At 39.1% G+C, this 25,531-nt stretch overlaps 1 protein-coding gene across 2 annotated transcripts in view; it reads right to left on the reverse strand.

Moving 5' to 3' along the window:
- LOC137222136 (teneurin-2-like) overlaps nucleotides 1-25,531 on the reverse strand; it is a 385,268-nt gene that overhangs the window by 72,066 nt on the left and 287,671 nt on the right. For both annotated transcript variants that reach the window (XM_067732915.1, XM_067732914.1), the window contains exon 3: nucleotides 3,579-3,877. In XM_067732915.1, the coding sequence (XP_067589016.1) occupies nucleotides 3,579-3,804 (226 nt within the window). In that variant the 5' untranslated portion in view covers nucleotides 3,805-3,877. The remainder of the gene's footprint in view (nucleotides 1-3,578; nucleotides 3,878-25,531) is intronic.

Consider the following 25,531-nt stretch of genomic DNA (forward strand, 5'->3'; position numbering starts at 1 on the left):
CTAATTACTAATGACTCCAGCGGCCATAGACCTAAGGTCAATAATTTTCTCCCTTCACACCAGGAGGATCCAGCACAGAGAGGCCAGACAGGTAATTTGCATTGTCTCTTCGTAGGAGAAGAGACCCACAACAGAAGGAGGCAGAGGAGGATTCTGTGTTGAAAGCAAGCAAAGAAGTTTTACTTTGACAGGAGTTTCCATAAGCTTCTCAGGGGAACATGTGGCTCATCTCTCCTGCTGGGACCTGGCAGGTTCTCACATTTGATACTTGCTGCCAGCCAGTTGGGGAAACAGGACAAGGTCTGACCCGGGCCCCAAATCACTTCTGCTAGCTGGCAAGTCTTTTCCCCTCTGAGCATCTGGAGAGTCATCCAACTGTGTGTGCCAAACTTGCTTGTATGTGAGAAGCGCGTTTGTTTTATGATCAGTGCCTTGGGTTTTAAATAAGAATACCGTAGGAGATGATCCCGCTCTGATCCTTGCTAATGTACCTCTAGGCTAATAAGTGCCGAGGTGATCCTCCTCTTTGATTTCATGAATAAGAAAATAAAATGGGAAATGCATGACAGTTTTTAAAAAGTACTGTTATTACTGAGTGTAAAATTTGTTTTAATCCTCTCTGGAGTGGCTAGGTTTCACTTTAAAAGTGCTGCTTGCCGGGCGTCCCTGGTGGCACAGTGGTTGAGAGTCCGCCTGGAGATGCAGGGGACACGGGTTCGTGCCCCGGTCTGGGAAGATCCCACGTGCTGCGGAGTGGCTGGGCCTGTGAGCCGTGGCCGCTGAGCCTGCGCTCCGCAACAGGAGAGGCCACAACAGTGAGAGGCCCGCGTACCGCCAAAAAAAAAAAAAAAGAAAAGAAAAGAAAAAGAAAAAGTGCTGCTTGCCAGATTGCATCTCCTGTTCCTCCTCTCCTTAAATATGTGCTTATTTACTTCCTGCAGAGTTCAATTTTAGAACCCATCAAAGTAGATCCACTCAGACTGACTACATTTTCATGCATAAATTCATAGATGTCTTCAGAAGGAATTGCACTTGCATATGCAAATACTTCCAATGCCTTTTCATTTCTACTTTTGGCCTGCACAGTTTTTAATTCATGCAAACACATTACACAAACAAATATGGGCTCAATAACAACACAAGGCATGTGTGAATTGTTAATTGCAAAGCTAGCAGTTTGATATGGCCAAGCGACTTCCATTATTATCAATGGAGAGGAACAAGATTAAACAGGAAGAATAAAGGTATATATGAAAATAAAATCCCAAGCACTTGGTTTCATTTTATGTAAATATTAATAAGGGAAAAGGTGATAGGCAAATCCACATTTCAACAGTAATCTGGGATCTACAGTTCAGTGCACAATGATCCAGAAGCCAGGATGCACCTTTAGTGAGACTTAGGAAGGAGAGGCCACATTTCAGCCCAGAATCACAAGAAACAAAAACATATGCAGTAGTATCATAAATAAAACCAAAAGTACAGCAGAAAATGAAAGGCTTTCAACCGTGTTGAACGTGCATCACCTTTCAAAATATTTGAGTCTTGTATTAGAGATGCTCTTGGAAATAACAGGTAGGTGTCCTCATTTTTCATAGTGGATATTTAAGCCCTCCCTTAATTAAGCTGTGCTTCCTCATATATATATATATATATATATATATATTTTTTTTTTTTCTTCTCCAATTCCCACTACATGCACTTTGGGGTTGGGTGAGAATTTAACAAAGTAAAACACTTGTTGACGGTACTCACAGATCAAACACATTTGATACAGAACAATTTTCAAGGAACCCTCCCCCTGTTTGCAAAATGTTTCATTTACATGAAGGCAACTCAGAAAATAAGAGTGAAGATTAAATAAAAAGTGTATTCTGCAAGGGTCTACAATGGCAGTGGAAAAACAATTTTAGCTGCTTCTCCACTGATTTTGTTGAATATTCTATTAAATATAAAAGTTGAACCTAGGCTAAACAAGGAGAATTTGAGAACATGTTATTTTTAGAACAACCACTGGATTATAGGATATATACATATATATTACATATAAGTGGTGTTTTCTAATAGATAAGTAAAGTAACTTAAGGAAGCTAAGACACTGGGAATGGAATTCCAAGCTGCTATAGAGTAAATGTTTGTGACCCTCCAAAATTTTTTACATGAAACGAAAACCACAGTGGTATTTGGAGGTGGGACTTTCGGGAGGTAAGTAAGTTACAAGGGTGGAGCCCTCATGAATGGGTTCAGTGCCCTTTTTTTAAAAGAGGCCCCAGAGAGCTCTCTTGCCTTCTTCAGCTATATGAGGATACAGGAAAAGATGGCTGTCCGTGGGCCAGGGAAAGACCTCTCACCAGACCCCAAATCTGCCAGTCCCTTGACCTTGGACCTCCCTGCTTCCAGAACTGTGCAAAATAAATTTCTGTTGTTCATAAGCCACTGGTTCACGGTATTTTGTTACAGCAGCCTGAAAGGACTAAGACGCAAGCTAAGGCATCTCATGAGGAATTAAGTTAGTCGCAACATTTACTGACAGGGACATAGAACAAGAACTACAGAATAGGTGTTATAAACACATGATGCAGTAACCCAGCAGGCAGGCCGTTGACCCTTGGCACAGGCAGAGCGACCCTTCCTGGTGCACTCACTGTATTTTTGTGCATACACTTGTAATTTTGCTAAGTCTTTATGTAAATCACATACACGGTAAGGCTGGTACACAAAGCACAACACGTGGAGCCCGTGAGTCAACTCAGACACACTGCTTCTCAGGACTGTTTGTGCTTGAGTCTACCTGTCCATACATTTATAGCAACCCATGACAAGTGATAACAAAATTCTCCATGGACAGTGACTATGAAGAGAATGCCAACCGTTAGTGCTTGGAGCGAAAACATTCTCCTCCCCAAAGAAATCAAAATACTATATGAAAATTAAGTTTGTGTGAAAGTACATGGGAATTATATCAGTGGAACTGAAATTGGAATTCACCTGTGCTCCAAAACAAACAAAAAAATGTGTAACTCAGAATTAACATCACATTTTTTGGGGGGGGGGGGGAAGAGAGAAATTAAACATTATTGTATCAGGGGTGTGGTTCAAATATGTTTTTATCATTATAGCATTTGTTCAAAGAGAATATAACCAAGAAGCCCAAAGTGAGAAGCAGGAGAAATTTGAACTCTGGGAGGCTTGTGTGCTGGTTTCAAGGAAAATAGTTTAAAAAATCACAGATAATTCCATGTTCCTCAAGGTCAGAATCCGTGATGGTTTCAGGAATAACCCTCATGGGGTCAAGGGTCTGCTGCCTGTCACATCTGTCAAAACCTACCCTGGTAGGTCTCCAAAAGCAACTACCAAATTGTCAAAGAATTGAGTGTCTAGAACAAAAGAGGCCCTTGTATAATCCCCACAGGAGTTTGATATGGGTTAATGAGAAGATTGTTCTCTTAAACTAAACTTTAATGGGGAGTTGATGCCGGCCTGCTTTGCTCCCCATTTCTACCAACCTCTCTCATCGACGTGCAACAGTGCAAGCATGTAAGACAGCTCGGACCATCAGTGCGGTCAGCTCTACATACCTTGTCTTGGGAACTCATCTGACTCCCGGTGAACGAGGTCTGTGACTCGGTTTCCATAGTGCATCCTGCTATCGTGGTCATAGGCCTTCAGAGTCTCGCTGGAGCTGTAGGACTTCTGCGTGGGCACGCGACAGTCTTCGCTGTCTAGGGAAGAACTCGTGTAGCGACACTCTTTGCCACACCGCCCCCTGGTCAGAGAGCGGTGTCGCCGATCCTTGACATCCATTATCCAGGTCCGGCAGAAGGCCGATGCTTTCCGAAAAGTCAGGCCTGAGTTTGGGCACTTGTCACTTGGCCACCTAAAAACATCACAGGAGAAAAACCCAGATTGTGATCCTAAGAAATGTTGCTTTCAGTTCTGACTCACGCCCTGACTCAGATAAAAACACAAGAAGGCAAATTTGGTCAGTGCTGCATCATTTCTTCTGCAAACGCTTAATGTATACTTAAACAATCAGCCTTAATAGAAGAACTCAACACAGTAAATTAATTCTCTTGCTGTTTAATTGAATAGATTTGGGGAAAAAAGTAATAGCAAAATAACTCATCTTTTGATTTTCTATATGTGCAAAGATGGCATGATAAGTCTGTCACTCTAATGCAAGATCTTACTGCAAAGTGGTTCAAAGCAAATCTGATTTTATTCCACTTTAATTACACTCTGTTTTTGCTATCGAAGGACTGGGGAAAAACAAATACCAAAATTAAATAAATAAAAATAAAAGAAAGGCGTATGAGGCGTAAATATATGCTGGTGATGCTTTAGTAATGGTACCAGGTCACATTCGACTAACATAAAATTTGCCTGGCTGCGTCTGGAGAATAATAATGTAAGGCATTCTTGACATGCAATCTTCCTCTGATTTCTTTAATGAGCCTTCAGGAAACTCCTCATCTGTTTTCTCTTCTTCGCAAATCTGTATCTTGGACACACCTGGTCTCTTCTTTCCCCTAGCCACCTACCTACAGGACATCACCTTGCTCACAGAGGTCTAACTGGCACAACCCTGTGACCATCAACCTAAGCCTACCCATACTGTCCTTTTCATGGCTGGGATATCCACTGCGGCAAAGAAAAACGGGGAAGAGCACTGAACACAGTAGGTAAGCTGATGCAAAGAAGCCTTTCCAACATATGACCTGGCAACCAGGGAGCCCCACGGCCTGCTGCTTAACACCCCGGGCCTGGAAATATACACAAACATCATTCAGAAAACACTAGCCTTCTACCTAGCAAACAAGACCAAAACACTTAGATGCCACTAAGTTCCAAGTGATAGGCTCTTAGTGATTTCACTGGCCATGCAAAATAGCCTGGACCATAGGGAAGGGCCTAGACAGAAGAGGAAAATACAAATTTTCATTGAAATGGCAAATACAACCCAGAGCCAGTGTAATGATTTTTCTCTAGGCTACCGTTGCTCACTGCCTCCTCAATATGTCAGGAAATACTTGGGGAACAGATCTGTAGTTTGGAACCCCTCTGCTCTTCTTTGGTTATTTACCACGCTGTAGTGGGATGCCTGTGTATACCAAAGGACTAGCTTGGATGCACAGCAATGTGGACGGCATCTGCACCAAGACAGTGGAAGCCAAGTTATCCCTTCCTTGTCCTTTCATACCAAGAGGTCCTTCTGGATCTCATGAACCCTCCCTAATATAGAGTATCAAACTGCCTGTAATTGTGAACACCTTTGTTTGACAATTGGCAATGAAAAAGAGGGTATACCTGTTGTAAACAACAAGCACAGTTGTGCTGTTGCCACAGTCACTTATAAAAAGTTTAATTCTCAGTTTCTTGGAGCCTACAGTTCCTGACTTAGGAAGCAGAGAAGCATCTTTGAGAGTCACCAGTCAAGACCCCAGAGGACACAGTCAATGTCAGCGTGGAAGTTTTTGCTGCTGCAGAGTGAATTCAAGTGTCTTAACATTAATGCAATTTCTAGATGTCCAAAAACCTCTCCCTTAATTCCCAATGTGTGATCTCAACATTTTAGAATCCATATTACAGGCTGGTTAAGAGCATGGCTACTGGAGTCTTGTTGGATGCCAATCCCATCATGGCCACTGAGAAGCCAGAGCCCTGGTAAAATTACTCCTGGCCTTCAAACTCCATTTCTCAAACAGTGAAAGTGGAAAATAATAGTATTTATTGCATAGAGTGTTTATAAAAATTAAAGTAGATACTGTGGTAAAGCTCTCAATATGCTGCCTAACAACATGGTAGGGACTCTATAAGAAGTGTTTTTTTTTTCTCCTCTGAATGATTAAAAACAATTTTTTGTCTTAGGTAAGTAGTTGCAAATTTGCATAAGGCAGAGGGTAGAGATGATCACATGAGTCCCTGAAACTCAAACTTCTAATGATAGGTATCAATACCTGAACAACACACAGATAAAGGAAGACCCTTAGCACCTACCGAGGATGTGTAAGAATGTGTGCACCAATAATGAGGAGCCACAAGTGTTTTTTAGGGGATTTGGCTGTTTTTAATGGATTTTATCATTTTCTTCTCTTCTGCTTCACTTTGAGTTTTTTCTTTTTAATGTTTGCAGTGTTCCTAACTCATGAAATCCTATCTCCTCTAATCTGCATCATGCTTTGGAAAGTGCGCTGACTTTCTACATGTGTATGTATGTGATTTTATTTTACACATATTTTTTTAAAATCACGCTCTAAGAGGGAGCCTAAAGGCTTATTACCTATTTATAAAGTACAAGAAATTTAGTGTCTGGACATTTTGACTTCTAATTTGGTTGCCTAGTGATCTTTTCCAACTAAACTCTTTCTTAGCTAAGCCCTTGATAGTTCAGTTTGTCAGCAATGTCACCTCCAGATAAATGATAGACATTTATATAAAATGAGGTAAGAAAATGACAAATCTTAGCCAGGAAAGCTAATTTCTTAGGAAACACACAGACTGTCGGACTGTAGACATTTTGCACTTAGCCTGCTATTTAACTATTAATTTCCAATATAAAAAATGACAAAACAGGAGAATTTATATTAAAATCTGGGTCTTGAGCTTATCATGAAAAATCGGGCAGTCTAGAAATGCCCACTTCCAAAAAGATGGAATAAATGTCCTTTTACCTATTTCTCCCATGAGATACAGCTAAAGACCCTGTATAATATATATGAAACAACCATAAGAAGAATCTGAAAGGTGGGAATAAGAGGTCGACGAACTAGTGCCCTCAGGACTCAAGGAACAATACTGTGGTGAGTTTCTGATATTTCTTTTGGCCCTATATATCTCAGACTTGGAGCTAAAGACACTGGCAACCCAGACACAGCAATAGACCCCGACAACAAAAGTTCCAACGAAAGTTTGCTTCCTCTAGCCAAAGGACTATGAAAGGGGCAGCCTAACAAGAGAGGAAACATTTAGATACTAACCATCTCACTCCAGCCAAACAACATAGAAAATTCAGTAGCCCTACTCCTACTTTCACCAGCAAAAGCCAAGTGCGGAGCCTAGATTTCCATGCTGCTGAGGAAGCGACAAGGCATCCCAACCCCAAACAGTGGTTTCAGAGAAGACTAAGAAGGAAGCTAGACATTCATGCTTTTCAGGAAGTCATGAGCCCATCCTTTCCTCAGAGAGAGCCTGACCTTCCACTCCCCCTGGGTGATAATAAGGTGCCACTCTCCTCTGCTGGGGTGGTATAGGAGGAGGACTAGTGGAGACTCAGGACTTTCATTATCACCCAGTGGAAATGAGTCCTTCTGCCCATGGTTGGTGGCTGTTGGTATCAGTAGACATCATGCGGGGAGGAATAATGAGGCACTCCTATCCCTACCATTGAGGGAGGTATCAGTGGAGGTCTAGTGGGGAACCAGAACTCCCAACTCCTCCCCTCTCCCAGCTCCTAATGAGGAACTATCTGCCCTTGGGTTTTGGCAAAGACTGAGTAGGGAACCTGAACTTTTATGCCAAACTAGCAATAATGAGGTGGAATCCTTCATCTAACACAGCAGTGTCAGGGGAAACCAACTATAATAGAAGGTTTAAAATAAGTCATAGACTCTCATAATACCCCAAATGTCCAAACTTCACAAAAAAACAAAAACCTGTCACTCCAAGCACTAGAAAGGTTTCAAACTGAATGAAAAGAGTTTAATCAATAGATGCCAACACTGAGAGGACAACGATGTTAGAACTATTTGACACAGATTTTAAAATAGCCATCATAAAATGCCTCAATAGCAATTATGGACACACTTTTAAAAAATGGAAAATAGAAAGTCTCATTAAAAAAACAGAAAATCTTAGCAAACAAACAGAAGATATAAAGAAGACTCCGATGGAAATTTTAGAAGTGAAAATTAACATAACTAAAATAAAAAACCTTAATAGATGGGTTCAAGAGAAGAATGAAGAGACAGAAAAAATGATGAGGGAACTTGAACACTGAACAATGGAAATTATCCACTCTATACAGTAGATTAACAAATAGACTAAAGAAGAAAAAATGAACAGAGCCTCAAGGATGTGGAATGATAGCAAAAGACTTAATGTTTACGCTGTCAGAGTCCCAGAGGAAAAGAAGATGAAAGAGGGGCTGAGAAAGTGCTAAAATGGCAACTGGATGCATCCAAATTTGCCCAACACATAAAGCTACGCATTCAAGATGCTGAACAAACCCCAAACAGAATAACTCCAAATGCATCCATTTTAAGATATATCACAGTTAAACTTCTGAAAACTTAAGACAAGGAAAATCTTGAAAGCCGTGAAAGAAGAATGACACCTTACCTATAGGGGAAAGCAATCTGAATGAAAGTAGATTTCTCATCATACCATGGAGGCCAGAAAGAAATGGCACAACATTTTTCAAATGCTGAGAGAAAGGAAGTTTCAACACAGAAAACTAGATCCAGTGAAAATATGCTTCTAGAATGAAGGAGAAAACATGACATTCTCAGATGGAGGAAAACTAAGAGAAATTATGACCAGCAGACTTATTCTAAATAAATTGCTAAAGAGGTAGTTCTCTAAAACAGAAAGAAAATAATAAAGTAATAAATCTTGGAAATAGTGAAAGAAGAAATAAGAAAAAAAGAAAATACGTGGCTAGCAAAAATATTAGTAAAGACAACAGACATTCTCCTTTTGAGTTTTCCAAATTATTTTTAATGGCTGAAGTAAAAATTATAACACTGTCTGATGAGGTTCTAAATATATGTAGAGGGCACATTTAAGAAATATTATAAATGAGGAGGGTAAAAAGATATAAAGGGAGGTAGGGTTTCCACAATTTACTCTAACTGGTAAAATGGTGAAATCAGTAAACTGTGATAAGATATGTAGGCATAATGTAACAACTAAAAAAGCTATACAAAGAGATGCACTCAAAAACACTATAGATAAATCAAAATGGAGTTCAAAAAATGTTCAATAACCACCAGAAAAGAAGGAAGAAAAAGAAAGAAATGAAAACTAGAGAGAACAAGAGAACAAACAGAAAACAAAGTGTAAAATGTCAGACTTAGGCCCTAAAATAGCAATAATTACGTTAAATGGAAGCGGTCTAAATACATGAATTAAAAAATAGAGATCTTCAGAGTGAATTTAAAAATATGACCCAACTCTATTCTGTCAACAAGGAAGTAACTTTAAATATAACAATGTAGACATGTTGAGAGTAAAACAAAGGAAAAAGATATATAATGCAAACATTGATAAAAAGAAAGCAGGAGTGACTATATGAATATTAGATAAAGTGGACTTCATAGGAAAGAAAATTATCAGAGACAGAGAGGAGCATTATATGATGATGAAAGGACCAATCCTCCAAAAAGAAGTAGCAATTCTAAATATGTATGTACCAAAAAAAAAAAAAAAGCTGCAAAATATATTAAGCCAAAAATAACAGAATTGAAAGGAAAAATAAATAATCCATAATTACAGTTGGAGATTTCAATGCTGGAGTTTCAACAACTGATAAAACAACTAGACAGAAAATCAAGACGGGTACAGAATCAAAACACCATCAACCAACAAGACCTACTCAATACTTACAGAATATTCCTCCCAACAACAGAAAATTGTATATCCTTTTTAAGTGCCCATGTAACATATCAAGACAGGACATAGCCTGGATCATAAAACAAACCTCAAAAGTTTTGGAAGAACTGAATTCATACAGAGTATGTTCTCTTACCACAATGGAATCAAATTGAATCAGTAACAGAAAGTTGAGAAGGAAATCTCTATAAACATTTGAAAACTAAACAGCACTTTTTCTAAATAATTCATGGGTAAAAGAAGTAGTCTCATGCAAGATCAAAATATATATTAAAGTAAAGGAAAACGGATATATAACATACCAAATTTGTGAGAAACTGCTAAAGCAGTGTTGACAGAGAAATTTACAGAGCTAAACACATTCACTGGAAAATAAGAAAAGTCTCAAACCAATAATCCAACTTCTAGATTCTAGAAAAAGAAGGAAAAAGAAAAAAAAAACTCAAAGTAAAAAGAAGGAAGGGAATAATAAAGAACCACATTAAATAAAACTGTACACATAAAAACAATATAGAAAGGCAATGAAACAGGTTGTTTCTTTGAAAAAAAATCAATAAAATTGACAAACTTCTGGCAAGAGTGACAAAGTAAAAAGGAAGACACATGAGATATCACTAGAGACCTTGATGGCATAAACAAGATTCTTAGAGAATAATTCAAAGAAATCTACAAAAGTAAATTTGACAACAAAGATGAAATGGAGCAACAACTCAAAATCCTAAGAATATCACAAGTCACCTAATACGAAATAGATCATTTGACTCACCTTGTGACTAACAAGAAAATTTAATTTGTGATTTTAAAGCTCACACACTATACAGACTGCCAACAAACACATGAAAAAATGCTTAACATCATTAATCATTAGAGAAATGCAAATCAAAACTACAATGAGATATCATCTCACACCAGTCAGAATGGCCATCATCAAAAAATCTACAAACAATAAATGCTGGAGAGGGTGTGGAGAAAAGGGAACACTCTTGCACTGCTGGTGGGAATGTGAATTGGTACAGCCACTATGGAGAACAGTATGGAGATTCCTTAAAAAACTAAAATTAGAACTACCATACGACCCAGCAATCCCACTACTGGGAATATACCCTGAGAAAACCATAATTCAAAAAGAGTCATGTACCAAAATGTTCATTGCAGCTCTATTTACAATAGCCAGGAGATGGAAACAACCTAAGTGTCCATCAACAGATGAATGGATAAAGAAGATGTGGCACATATATACAATGAAATATTACTCAGCCATAAAAAGAAATGAAATTGAGCTATTTATAATGAGGTGGATGGACCTAGAGTCTGTCATACAGAGTGAAGTAAGTCAGAAAGAGAAAGACAAATACCGTATGCTAACACATATATATGGAATTTAAGAAAAAAAAAAAGTCATGAAGAACCTAGGGGTAAGACAGGAATAAAGACACAGACCTAGTAGAGAATGGACTTGAGGATATGGGGAGGGGGAAGGGTAAGCTGTGACAAAGTGAGAGAGTGGCATAGACATATATACGCTACCAAACGTAAAATCGCTAGCTAGTGGGAAGCAGCCGCATAGCACAGGGAGATCAGCTCGGTGCTTTGTGACCACCTAGAGGGGTGGGATAGGGAGGGTGGGAGGGAGACGCAAGAGGGAAGAGATATGGGAACATATGTATATGTACAACTGATTCACTTTGTTATAAAGCAGAGACTAACACACCATGGTAAAGCAATTATACTCCAATAAAGATGTGAAAAAAAAAAAAAAAAAAAAAGCTCTCACACACACAAAATCTCAGACCCAGATGATTTCACTGGAGAATTCCATCAAATGTTTAAAGAAGAATTAGCACCAATTCTATAAAATCTCTCCCAGAAAACAGAAGAAGAGGAAGCACTTTATAATTCATTTTATGAAGTTACTTACACTGATACCATAACCAGACAAAGACAGTACCAAAAAACAAACTAAAGACCAATATTTTCCATGAATATAGATGCATAAATTCTCATATTAGCAAGTATAAGTCAACAATATATAAAAAATAATTATACATCTTGACCACATAGGGTTTTTTCTGGGTTTGCAAGGATGGCTCAGTATTTTAAAACCAATCAATGTAATCCACCATATTAACAAGCTAAAGAAGAAAAATCAATAAATGTACAAAAAGCATCTGGCAAAAATCTACATCTACTCATGATAAAAACTCTGGAAAAAAAATAGTAGAGGGAACTTCCTCAACTTGGTAAAGAGTATCAAAAAAAACAAACAAAAACCCCCTACAGCTAACATTATACTTAATGGTGACAGACTAAACACTTTTCCCTAAGGATGGGAATGAGGCATGGACGTCTGCTCCCATCACATTACTCAACACAGTGTTAGAAATTCTAGTCCACACAATAACCCAAGAAAGGGAAACAAAATGCATACAGAGCAGAAAGAAGACATACAACTGTCTCTCTTTATAAATGACATGGTGGTCTATGTAGAGAATCCTAAGAAAACTTGCGGAACTAACATAAGTGAGTTCAGTAAGATTATAGGATACAAGATAAAACATGTAAAAATCAACTGCATTTCAGTATACTAGCAAAGAACACATGGATGCCAGAATCCAAAGTACAATGCTATTTATAATTTTCAAAAAAACCCAGAAACACTTAGATGTAAATCTAACAAAATGTGTACAGAAATGGTAAGCTGAAAATGATACAACACTAATGAAAGAAATTAAAAATCTAAATGAATGAAGAGCTATAATTTGTTTATAAATTAGAAGAATCATCATAGTAAAAATACTAATTTTCCCCAAATTGATATATAGATTGAAATTTGTATCAAATTCCAGCAAAACTTTTTATAGACACAGACAAGATTATTCTAAAGTTTATATAGAAAAGGCGGAGGAACTCCAACAGCTGAAACAATTTTTAAAAAGTAAGAAGCAAGTGGGAGAAATCATTCTACCCCATTTTAAGACTTATTATAAAAAGATGTTTGACATCATTAGCCATTAGAGAAATGCAAATTAAAATCACAATGAGATATTATTACAGAATTGTAAGAATGACAGAATGACTAAAATTTAAAAAAAAATAGTGACAACACTAAATACGGACAAGAATATAGAAAAACCCTCACACACTGCTGGCCTAGATTTAAAGTGACACAGCCACTTTGGAAAACAGCTGAGCAGTTTTTAAAACACTAAATGTGAACTGCCATACAACCCAGTACTCGCCCTGCTGGGCACTTACTTATTCCAGAGAAATAAAAACTTGTGTTCACACAAAAACCTACATACAAATGTTTATAGCAGAACGTTTATTCATAAGAGCCCCAAACTGGAAACAACCCAGATGTCCTTCAATGGGTGACTGGTTAAACAAAACGCTGGTGCACCCCTGACAGGAAATACTACTCTGTAATAAAAAGGAATGAACTACTGATATAAAGTAAAATCAGGGTGACTCTCCAGAGAATAAGGCTAAGTGAAAACAGCCGATTCCAAAGGTCATCTACTGTATGCTCCATTTATATACTATTCTTGAAATGACAAAATTATAGAAATGAGAACAGACTAATGGCTGCCAGGGAGTAAGGAAAGGATGAAGGTGTGAGGAAAATGAGTATCGCTGTCAAAGGTCAACATGAGGAATCCATGCTGATGACGATGTTCTGTATCTTGGCCGTATCAATGTCAAAATCCTGGTTGCGATGTCAGACTACAATTATGCAGGATGTTGCTACTGGTGGAAGTTGACTAAAGGTACCACAGATGTCTCTATGTTACCTCCTGAAATAGTACATGATTCTGCTTATGGTTACATGGTTATAAGAGCTTAATTGAAAAAATTCTAATCAGACAAACCAGCAAACCATCATGAAAACAAATGCCTAATTTGGGAGGTCAATTTTAAACTGAGTTACAGGGACTTCCCTGGAAGCCCAGTGGTTAAGGCTCCATGCTCCCAATGCAGGGCACACAGGTTCAATCCCTGGTTGGGGAACTAAGGTCCCACATACTGCACAGTGTGACTAAATAAATAAATAAATGTCTTGTTAAGAAAAACAACTGGGTACTATGCTCCGAATTATTATTATCATCACTAGTAGTAGTAGTAGTAGTAGTAGTAGTAGTAGTAGTAGTATCTTACCTCTCCTTTTGATTTTACAGACAGTCTGCTTCACTTATTTGAAACCCCTGCTTGGCCAATATAGGTCACTATATTTGTGAATTTTGGTACAAAGGAAAAAGAAAGAATTTTGTGGCCCCTGGAAAGGATCACAAACAGCCAGTTACAAGATAAGAAGCAGCATCTGCCAACATACTTTTCTCCTTAAGGCAATTCTAAAATAATAAGATATTAATCTTAATTTGAATATGGCTAAATATCCATCCTTTACCTAATAAAATGCATGTATTACCTCCTATGGACAAGCACTCTGCCTAGTTGTCCTTGACCGTGAAGGTCAACAATTCATGTGGGGAAATGCAAGTTTAGAGACTGATTTTAAAAAGTAATTAAAATTTCCTTGAAGCAGGAGGAAAGATGGTAACCAAAATTATAAATCTTTTCCCCAAGCCTCTGCCTTTTCCGGCACTGAAAAACGGCCATCACTGGATGGCAATGCTCCTGCCAGCTCGTTACTGCTATGCTGAGGTTTTATTCTGTTACATTCCTCATTCTCTCCCTTGAAGAGTGTTCACACTGCTTTTTTCATCAGTTGCCTAAGTGGGTTCCATCACTTTAGCAGAAGAGACTACAGAGATCTTGCCTGCAAGCCTTTGTCTAATTAACTAATCCTATGAGCTGTAACACTGTTCACTATTAACTTTTCAGATTATCCGACTACTTTAGGGGGTTGATTTGTTAATCACTGACAGCCCATCTGAGATGTGTGTGTGTGTGTGTGTGTGTGTGTGTGTAAATATGTGCATGAATGATGCATAGGTGGATTTTAGGTGTGTCTAATGGAGAGCTACAGTTTCCCTGTGACAACGAATCTTGCAGGCGGTTGTTTAAACGTGCCTCACCCTCATTATTGGCCTTTGATCACACCCTGGGCATTGTTTCACTGTGCTTGAATATCTGTATCTTATAAACTGACTGCAGACCTCTGAGGGGCGTGGTACCAGGAAAGCCAAATGTCCATCTGATTTGGGACTCTGTCAATTCTGAATACACATCAACGTGCCCACATTTTTTCCCCGTTTCAAATTATGATGAATCATGAAAGAAGTTTATCCACAAAGGTGTGGGAAAAGAATTAGTGCATGGGAATCCAATACTCTTGTTTCCTAATTTGAGCTGGTGTCACAGATATTTCAGAAATCCAATAAAAAGTTTCATTATATGAGCACGTTTTTCATTTAAAAATATATATTTTTAAAAGCTCAATCTGAAAGCTTCTGTAAAATATCTTTCTTCCTCCTGATAACATGTTAATTGGATTGCCTACTTGTTTCTTAAATAATGCAGGTGTCATGTTTCTATGTTTAAAAAGATGTAATGGATAATGCATGGTCCCTTTATCCTTAATTCCTCTGCAAATTTTGCCTATTACCAAAAGCAGAAACGCTAGCTAAGTCAACCTAAAAACAGTGCATTCACAGATTCCTTTCCTGTGTACTAGAACTCCTCTGTGAAAGCGGTTTATTTTAAAACCTTTAAAGCACCAAATGAAATGCAATACAGGACCCACACATAAAAGAGAGAGGAGGAGGGAGTCCCAGTCTCACTCACTCAGCCCTCCCTACCCCCAGATAGGGCTTTAAAAGACACAGTGTGAAAACCAGACTGTGTCCTGGAAGATTTCCAGTCTCTCCTCTTAGGAACATTTAAGGACAAGTCTGAACATAGATACACTCCAAAATATCTCGAGACAGACTATTCCTGTGACCTCTGAGTGGACCAGGGAAAATCTGGTTTACAAATCTACAAAAGTGGAAGATAGTGCCCTCGTAATTTAATGCACTAGTAAATAAGAGGTCAAAGGCAATTTGCTTTCTGTTCCCCTGTGCTGTTATATTGATATGTCTGGGGATAAAAAGCCAACTCTGGTTAATGTCCAGAGCAAGAAAGGATAAGCAAATTCACAACTGTACCTTGCTCTCTAGCTTCAGAGATACATATTGCTGCTTTCTAGAATCGGTTAGGGTCCCTGGAGCCATTTGTGCAGGAAAAGGTGAAAGCCTTCCCCGGATCTCCTGCCTATAAATTTTACGAATTGTGAAATGCAATGACATTCCTCTGTGCTAGAAATCCCCGTGAGCTAAAGCCACAGAGGGGCGAGGGGCAAAATATACCCTATAAGTCCAAATGTTTGCCATCACGGTCCAACCTTGCGTGCTTGTGTGTATTCTTATTTGCATAGCAATGAGAAGGCAAAAGTCTATGTCAGATTGGTATTTAGTCTAATTCCACGCCTTTTTTTCCCTCTCTCCAGTCCAAACTGTTTAACATTCACAAAAGTCAGCCTGGTTACACCTCCTGCTAAAATTTCAATATGAAATGTGGAAGTTTACTGAAGCCTTTGCCTCCGCAGCTCCGCCTTCCCCACACGCAGGCCCCTCTGCTCACCTCCTATGCTCCTTTCTGCCACCCGAGATCAGGAGCTGAACAGACGGCTGCACCTTACGCACTGACTAAGTGACCGTAACCACAAAGACAGTCCCTCCCCTGCTCCTCTCCGCCATGCAGAGCTCAGAGAGCCTGCAGCCTCCAAACCTAATGAAGGAAAGTAATAAACACCCGCTTCCCATCCCATTGAGCGTGCCTTCCTGTACATGAGGCAGAAAGCAGCAGCAAATAGTCATGGGGAGCAGAGGGTACTGGACCACAGGTTTCTAGATGCAATGTTAAAGTCAAAATCATTGTCAAGTCAAGCTCCCATTTAATGAATGCCTACAAAGTGCCAGGCCTTGAGTTAGGCTCCTTACATAAGTTGTCACTCATTTTGTAATCCTGCGACATGGGTATACTTATGCGTGCTTTGGAGATGGGGAAATGGAGATACCAGGAGGTTGTGACTTGCTTACTCCACATACCTAACAAGTGTTCATGCAGAGACTGGGACTGGGAGTTATCCAAGGCCTGCCTTCATGACAAAACTCAATTATCCTACTTCTGGGTATTTATCCAAAGAATATGAAAACACTAATCTGAAGAGATATCTGTACCCCCATGTTCATCCCAGCATGATTTACAATAGCCAAGATATGGAAATGACCTAAGAGCCAATCAATGGAGGAATAAATAAAGAAGATGTGGAATATATATACAATGGAATACTACTCACCCATAAAAAAGATGAAATCTTACCATTTATGACAACAAGGATGGACCTTGAGGGTATTATGCTAAATGGAATAAGTCAAACCAAGGAAGGCAAATACAGTATGATTTCACTCATATGTGGAATATATAAAATAAACAAACAAACAAAACAAAATGAACAAACCAAACCAAACAAAAACTAACACGTTGACACAGAGAACAGAGCAGTGGTTACCAGAGGGGAAGGGGCTGGGTGAGGGTGAAATGGGTAAAGAGGATCAATTATATGGTAATGGATGAAAAATGCAGGGTAGTGAGAAAAAAAATACTAGTAACTCAGAAAAAAAGGGCAGTCTTAGAAAGTTCTGTTATGTCCCTTTTAGTGATTAGATCTGTAACTGTCTGAGAACCCAGTTCCCCCAGTCTAAGGCAGTTGCCTCACGAAAGTCCCCAACCACATCACAATCCTGATGTACTCAGTAAGGGAAACATTTGATCAACTGGCCATGCAAGCACCTCTTTTACATCATGAACAATGGAAACAAAGGAGAAGGACGTCATGAGAAATCTCATGAAGAGATGAGAGGGATAAGCCTCAGTTTCCATACCTGAAAAATGAAGACAAGATGCCTACTCTGAAAGGTTAATGTTAGAATGTCAACGGGGCACATGTGAATCTTCTAATAACAGATGCTCAAATTGTGACAGACCTCACCACCATCACCATCATCCTTATCATGGCCATGAGTCATCAATATCGCCGAGCCATGAAAAATTGCAGTAGCTGTTACCTAGTGATTCCCAAAGTATAAGTCAAGTACCACTATTCCAAATAATATCTGTTAGGGTGCTATATTTCTGAGCTCTAAAGGGTTAGCACTGTATCACCTTCTTAAGATGGACACACAGGTACTAATATCCCCATTTGGTATTCAATCTTTGCTGCATGAAAGTTTCACTAATACTGAACATCTGAAACTGAGATGTTCTAACAACATCACACATTCTTTAGCAAATCAGATGCACTTTGCCCTGTATTTTAAACTGACCATATTAAGTTCATCACAGAAATAGCACATATGATAAGGAGAAAATGAAATGAAAAGGATTAGTTTGTAATTAATTCACTATCGGTTCAGAAAGGTGGATCCTGGTAAGTGGAAATTCCGTTATTTGCCAAAATTAAGTGTTGGATATAGAAATGTAAGATTTGAGGACTTGGGACGGGTCTAAATTACTCTGTATAATAAAGAGAAATGTAGAAATGTCTTAAGGGAGTAGGTGCAGGGACTGGAACCCAGAGGAATTTACACATAGTATGGGAAGGATGTAAAAGAGCCATTTTCAGAGAGGCAGAAAGAGAACAGGTGGAGAATGAAGCTATCTACTAGAGACATTTAGAGCAGGATGCTAAAGGGTGATGTCAACTCACTGCGCTCCACCCCTCACCTAAAATAAGATTTGGGGGAGGGGGTTCACAGCACAATCAACATGCATAATTTCTGTTATAAATTTGATTGCATGTGGGTGTGAGAATGGAGGCAATATTTTCTATTATTTTACTGTTATGGGAAAGCAAATAACACTCACTGAAGACAACTTCAGTGGTGACACGGTGCAAGAACTGAGGTGCAAAATCCAGAAAGAGATAATAACAAGGAGAGAATTTCGCTCTGTATCTGAAATACTTTTTGAGGGCAGGGACCTTGTCTCCTGACAGTGAAGCTATTTCCAGGAGCAGATACATTGCAGAGAACCCACCACTGAAGAACATCCAATAAAGCTATGTTTAAAATACCTGTGCAGGCTTCCCTGGTGGCACAGTGGTTGAGAGTCTGCCTGCCGATGCAGGGGACGCAGGTTCGTGCCCCAGTCCGGGAAGATCCCACATGCCGCAGAGCGGCTGGGCCCGTGAGCCATGGCCGCTGGGCCTGCGCGTCCGAAGCCTGTGCTCCGCAACGGGAGAGGAGGCCACAACAGTGAGAGGCCCGCGTACCGCAAAAAATAAATAAATAAAATAAAATAAAATAAAACACCTGTGCATTTACATAGAGGCATCTAAAAAAAACAAAAATGGGGAAAAAAATATTTGAAAAGTCTTAGGCAATTTTTGTCTTTCTCAGTATTTAATTAACTGCCTTATATTGCTCATGTCTATTGTTAACTTGCAGGATTTACATAAGAATTTTCATACAAATTTTGTGAAGGAGTTCCTCCTGCTTCAAACAAATACAATGTAAGTGTTCTCTTTCAAGATAGCTTCTGCTTCCTTAAGTGGAAAACAAAGCATAGATATTGCTAACTGCTTGGAAAATTTTTAGATAGTACTCAAAGAATAGGAGCTGGACCCTGACATGAGGTGAAGTCAGATCGGTGGTCTACCTTTACAGCATCGTTCTGTGGCCTATCATGACCACATGTCAAGAATCAACAAACATATCTGTAAAGATCCAGGTAGTAAATTCCCACCCCACCCCCACCCTCACTCCCACCCTGGCCCTGCAAGGTAGGATCTATTGCAATTACTCAACTCTGCTACTGTAGCACAAAAGCTGACAGAGAAAATACTTAAATGAATGGGTGTGTTTGTGTGACAATAACACTTTATTTGCAAAAACAGCCTGCAAGCTGGCTTTGACTCTCAGGCCACAGTATGCCAAACCTTCCTTGCTCAGTGGAGATAGCAATCAAAAGCAAAAAGTTTGGAATTCTGGCCAATTATTAGCTTCAAACTCACTATGCCTCACCAAGGATCTCCCAGAGGAAGAGGACTTTCTTACTAGAAATTTTGTAACAATGTTGAATTAACATAAATAAGACATTCCTGATGAACAAGAGTGGGGTGGGGGCACTAACTAAAACAACATAACTATAGGCAATTGCTTCTATTTAGAAGTTTGCTGATTTGAAATTGATACTTTTTCTTAGGCTACAAGCTAAAGCTGTGCATCTCTTGAGAAGACAGACGTGCAGTTAACTGCTTTTGTAACAGTAAGTTGGAAATTTGACCTTTTTACATAATATGTGTTTAGTTTTTCCCTGACTGCTCCTGCTAATTATTATTTTGCCAATTCTTTTCTGGCATTTAGGTTTGTCAAGTGAGTATTAAAAGCGCCAATGATATCAAATTATTTTTTTTTCTTACATCACTCTTTCTCCTGTGTTTATGTCTCTATGTCTTATTCTGCATGTATGAGATAGAAGGCGATAATTCATTTACCAAATGACCAAAAGTGTTGATAGTTCAAGTTTCAAAATCCAGAAGAACACAAACCCCCAGAAAGAAGCTCGTATTCATTCTGGCTGAGAAGGGTATTTACCAAGAGGTAAGGAGCAAGAATTTAGGTAATAGCTTAAGAGTTCATTTATACAGACCTTTATTAAAAGGACTCTTTGTAACCTCTGTTTACTATTGTAGTTTGGTTGTAAATCAGGTAATATGAAAGAGGATTAGAAAATGCAGAGCCCAATAGAAAATTCTGTGCAAATTTAAAGATAACTCAATAACATCAATCTCAAAATTATGTACTTGCATTCCTGAATTTCCTAATGATCCCTCAAGGTATACCATTATATTTTTACAGCCATTAGCACTGCCATTTACCAGAAACATAATGCTTGTAATCATACAAAGGTTCAAGGAAATGAAAGTCTCTCACATTTGCCTACTACCCTCTGTTGTCTAATATAGTATCAAATGTTACAACAGTGTAAACTCTTCCATACTTGTGGACAAAAGCCTCTGCGGGAGACATATGTGATGAACTGCCTGAAATACAGAGGTAGCTTCTGATTTTTGAGACGGAAATGTTCCCTCCCAAAGCAATTACCAACATCCCTCATGCTATAAAATGTTTGTGTTCTGGTACAACTGCCTGGAAAGTGAATCTGCCTTCTTCCTTGCCTTTGATTATAAAAATGGAGGGTCACTCTTGTGGGGAAAGAATAAAGGCACAAAGAGGTCATCAAAACCCCACTTTCAAAAGACATACACTCTTTAAATCCTGGGAATGGAAAAGAAACCCATGCTTGATAAATTAATATTGGTCTTCAATAGATGTTGCTAGAAACCCTAAGTAGTCAGGACTGTTGGGAACATCAGCTAAGGACCCAAAGCACAAATGACTGAGCAAACAAAAGAAGGGCACACACCAGAATCAAATGTCAGTCAGATTCTATCAAATGCCTTCTCAGATTCCCCAGCAGGATAATGTGCAATTTTCTGTGGGGACTCAAATACCACTTCATAACACTTTATGGAAACAGCAGGATTTTTTAAAAGTAACAGGTTGATTTGGCCAGCAGGACCAGTTGATAACACAGAGCAGAGACAACTCAACATATATTGAGGGATGAAAAAACAGAGTTACACGTTTCCTATAAACCACAGTTGAAGAGATTACAGATGGCATTAGACTGTCCTTACTTATAAAAGGTGATTCACATATCATGGGACATTCATGTTTTATGATTTGGCATGAGTTTTATCCCAAATTGTCATTAACCTATGTACCTAGATATCTGCAATCTTTTATTTACATGAACTGGAAAGGTCTCAATTAATATACCATGTGAGAGACTACATTTGCTAACTCTTTAAACACCAGTATACACATTTTATTTAGTTACCCCATCCCCATTTTACCAATGAGCAATAAAATAAAGAAGCTTGGCTTAAGATTACATAAAAGTAGCAGAGGCTGGATGTGGATCCAGATATCTGGTTTTAAACCCAGATTTCACCAACAAATGCTATCTCCTCTTGTTTCTCTTCCATGTCCTCTACTGTTTTTTAACAATGGGTTAAAAATTCTACAGTGTAAAAAATGACCTCAAGTTTTAAGAACTTAGAAATGACTCTATGTCCAGCTACCTCTTTTTATGGCTACAATTTTGGAAAATTAAACTTTATTTCCAGTAAGAAGAAACTTCGAAAACAAATGAATGACTTTCCAACTCTTAATCAAGGTTAAATTCCTTGACCTCTCTTTCTGTGTTAACCCCCTTTCCCTTATACCCAAGTGTTTTTATGTGATTTTTTAAAAATTAAATTTGAATTCAAATTCATTCCAGGGGAATTTTGCACCTCTCCTTGAGACGATTAGTGACCATCTGCACTCTCACAATCATGAGAAGTGATCACTGCAATAAGACACTAAAAGGAGAGGCTCAATTGGTTGAAGGAGGAAAAGAGTCAGACATTCCATAACTGGGTCTTGACTTCATTCAGCCTCTATGCTTTTCACTAAACAAGCACTTACTGTGCATTCCAAATAATCAGGAACTCTGCTGAATGTGGTGGATAGAAAACAAATAAGACGGGGACTCTGTTCCAAGCTTCTCACCCACTCCTTGGAAGCCAGACCCAAGCACAGATACTTAAAGTACGTTTGTTACAATGTCAGTGCCATGGGCAATGTTATATAATGACCATATTATAAAATTTATCCACTCCCCACTTCTTCAGTTTGATTGGAACAGGGGTGAGCACATAACCCAAGCTAGGCCAATCAGAGTATCCTCTCCAGCAATATGGAAATATCTGGAGGTGAAGAAGGGACTAATTGAAATTGACTATATTTGAGTAGTTGGATCTGTAATGTACAAGCTTGGAAAATGTGAGGTTGGAACCCCCTGCTCATAAAGAGATAAGCAGATGCAGAAGAAATGAGTTTGCAGAGTGAGAGAAGAATAAAGCAGTTACACAGAGATGTAGGATTGAGAGTCCGTATGATTTTCCAGCCACTAGTTCTAGTACCTTCCAAGGCTATGTAGAATTCTATACTCTGATTCACGGAGACAGCTCTATACCCTTAGAAAAAAAACTTTCCATTTCAGCTTAAACCAACTTGAGATAGTTTCACATATTTGGAATCCAGAAAGCCCAATTTAAGAAGCCACCACCTGAACTTACCTAAGGTAAACTTCCCACCCTGTATCTCCCATCCTAGCACAATATAAGCAAAAAAAACTTTAAAATGGCCATGATGCCCACCTTTCCCTTTGTTTATCCACTCTGGCTACATCTTCTCTGGAAAGACTTTATTATTTTCCTTTGCACTTGGCTCATATAAGAGTTAGCTGTTTCAGATAATAAAATCCTAGGCTGAGAAAGTTATTTACCCCATTTTCCGTCTGACCTTGCACATATCTTGGGCATCCAAATGCCTAGGTACAATTTAATGATGCTAACAAGTCTGTCTGCCAGTTTGACTTGCTAAGCACATGTCGGCAACATTCAATGCCCTAGATGTGTAAACTGCTGAAGAAATAATAGTATTTCAGATGGAAAAAGATCCATGGCCTGGTGACAGAAGTGTAGCTCTCAACTCACTTCAAGTAGGGGAAGACATATAGGAACCATACAGGTAGAAACATCTTGACACAGTGCTTGCTTAGGTCAATTTGGGGAATATTCCACAGTGGGATGATTCCCTATTCAAGAAGCCAGTGAAGGCTTCTGTTCCTTTGCAGCTGCCAGAGGGATTGGAGGATGTGACACACACGCCATGGGAAAACAGCCCAGAGTTTAGGAACAAAACACACACTACTCAACTGTCACATTTCCTTAATCACTCATGAATATATTTCCATATGCAGTAACAGCCAAATTATTTCAAGCATGTCCCATCTCATCTACCGCATCAGGATTTACCAAAAAAAAGAAAAAAGAGAGAGGGACAGAGGCAGACAGACAAACAGACAGACAGAGAGAAGCTAGGATGTGAGTGGAGGTGAGGAGAACACATCCCTCGGGCCAGTGGCACGAGTTCATAAACGTAACATTTCCATGCTAGCCCTATAACCATATGCCAATCTTTCCATTGCTTTTGCAAAATAAATAACAATATCTAAAATATAAAAGCACAGTCTCTTCATTTTCAGATCAATCCTTCAGGAAAATCAACCTTTGGGAGAATCTGAGACCTTCAATTTCACATCTAAAATAGTCGCTCTGGCTACTTTTTTATTCTTTTATTTTATTTATTCAGTGTTTGACCTAGTCCCAGCTACCACAGATGCAGTGCAAATGATAGAAATATTTTTTACTCTTCACTGGAAAAAGAGCAGAGTTGCCTAGCATTGCTGAAGGTTTTAAAAATCAAGAGAGCAGACAGCAGAATAGTAAAGGCTGGCGTGTAAAAGGGCAGTATAGAAATATTAAAAAATTAGAAACATAGGATTGAAGGGAATTTTATTATTTTAGCATATAGGGAATCGCCAGAATGTAAGTTAAAATCCAAGTAGGATACGTAAAAACTAGTGGGTGGGTGGAATCCACAGTATTCTAGTTTGAGGTGCGAACACTATTAATTCTCTGTCTCAATCTGCTCACTTTTCTCCTGGGGTAATATTTAAGAGTTCAGTCTCTGAGTCCATACACATGGTTTTGAATTCCAACTTGAACACCCTATGCTAACCCTGACCCTTGAGCAGAATTCTTAGCCTGTCTTCATCTTTCATTACTCCTCCGTGAACAGAGAGTAATAATCCTCACTTTTCTAGGATAGTACCATAAGGACTTAGAGTGACCATTCTATAATACTGATAAAGGAATGTAGTGCCTAACACAGAGTAGGCCAAATACATGCCAGCAAGTCTACAGTAATTTGTTCGTTTACTTAAAACAAAAAAGCAGAGGGAAGGGAATGTGATTTGGCCAAAGCCCTGTAACTGGATTGTAATAGAAGTGTGCTTAGACATAATCATACTCCGGAAATTTAAACCCTGGCAATATACTTGGAAGAGCTCCCAGAATATCTTCTCAGGTGCGTATTTGAGACCAGAAGGTATATCTCCTTTAACCCCTTTTTCCACCAAGGTTTGTTAAGCAGCTACTGAGTCTACGGCAATTCTGCTCCTTGACCCTCCGTCCCTCTTATCTCCCTTATGCCAGCTTGCCTACCCTCAAGCTGACCAGCACACACACATTTTATCACTTAGGAAAAGCAATGGAAAGAGTTGGCAAGTATACACTGTTGTTTTCTTGCCCTGTCCTGCTAAGTTGTAACATTTTAGAATCTCACAAACCCATGGGTGGCATCCTTCTTTAACTCTCCAGGTAAAGGAAGGAAGGGAGGAAGGAAGGGAGGGAGGGAGGGAGGGAGGGAGGGAGGAGGGAGGGAGGAGAAAGGAAGGAGGGAAGGAGGGAGGGAGGGAGGGAGGGAGGGAGGGAGGGAGGGAGGGAGGGAGGGAGGGGTGGAGGGATTAAGGAAAGATGTGATTGTTATTGAGAGCTTCTTATCTTCTAGGCAAGGAGATAAGAGCTTTCCTTGCATTACCTCTTCCAATTTCCCCAGTGAGCCTACCCAAAGGTACACCTGTTTTTAATTTAACAATTAAATTAAATATCTTAATAATCCTGTTTAAAACAAAGAAACAACTTAATTTAATATCATCCCATTTAATAGATGAGGAACCTTAGGCCACTGGCCTCAAGTCAAACAGCTGGTGAGTGGCAGAGCTGCTTTTGAACCCAGTCTGATTCCAGGACAGGAGCTGCTCAACTCTCCCCCTGGAGAGCATTAAAGAAATGGGAGACCCAGGGGACTTGGCTGGCTACTCCAGAGAGATGCTTTGTGTGTCTTTCAACTTAGAACAATTATAAGGTACCATAAAAAACCGGGAATTTATTCAGGACAGG

The sequence above is a fragment of the Pseudorca crassidens genome, chromosome 3 (genome assembly GCF_039906515.1).
Source record: "Pseudorca crassidens isolate mPseCra1 chromosome 3, mPseCra1.hap1, whole genome shotgun sequence".
Taxonomy (NCBI): domain Eukaryota; kingdom Metazoa; phylum Chordata; class Mammalia; order Artiodactyla; family Delphinidae; genus Pseudorca; species Pseudorca crassidens.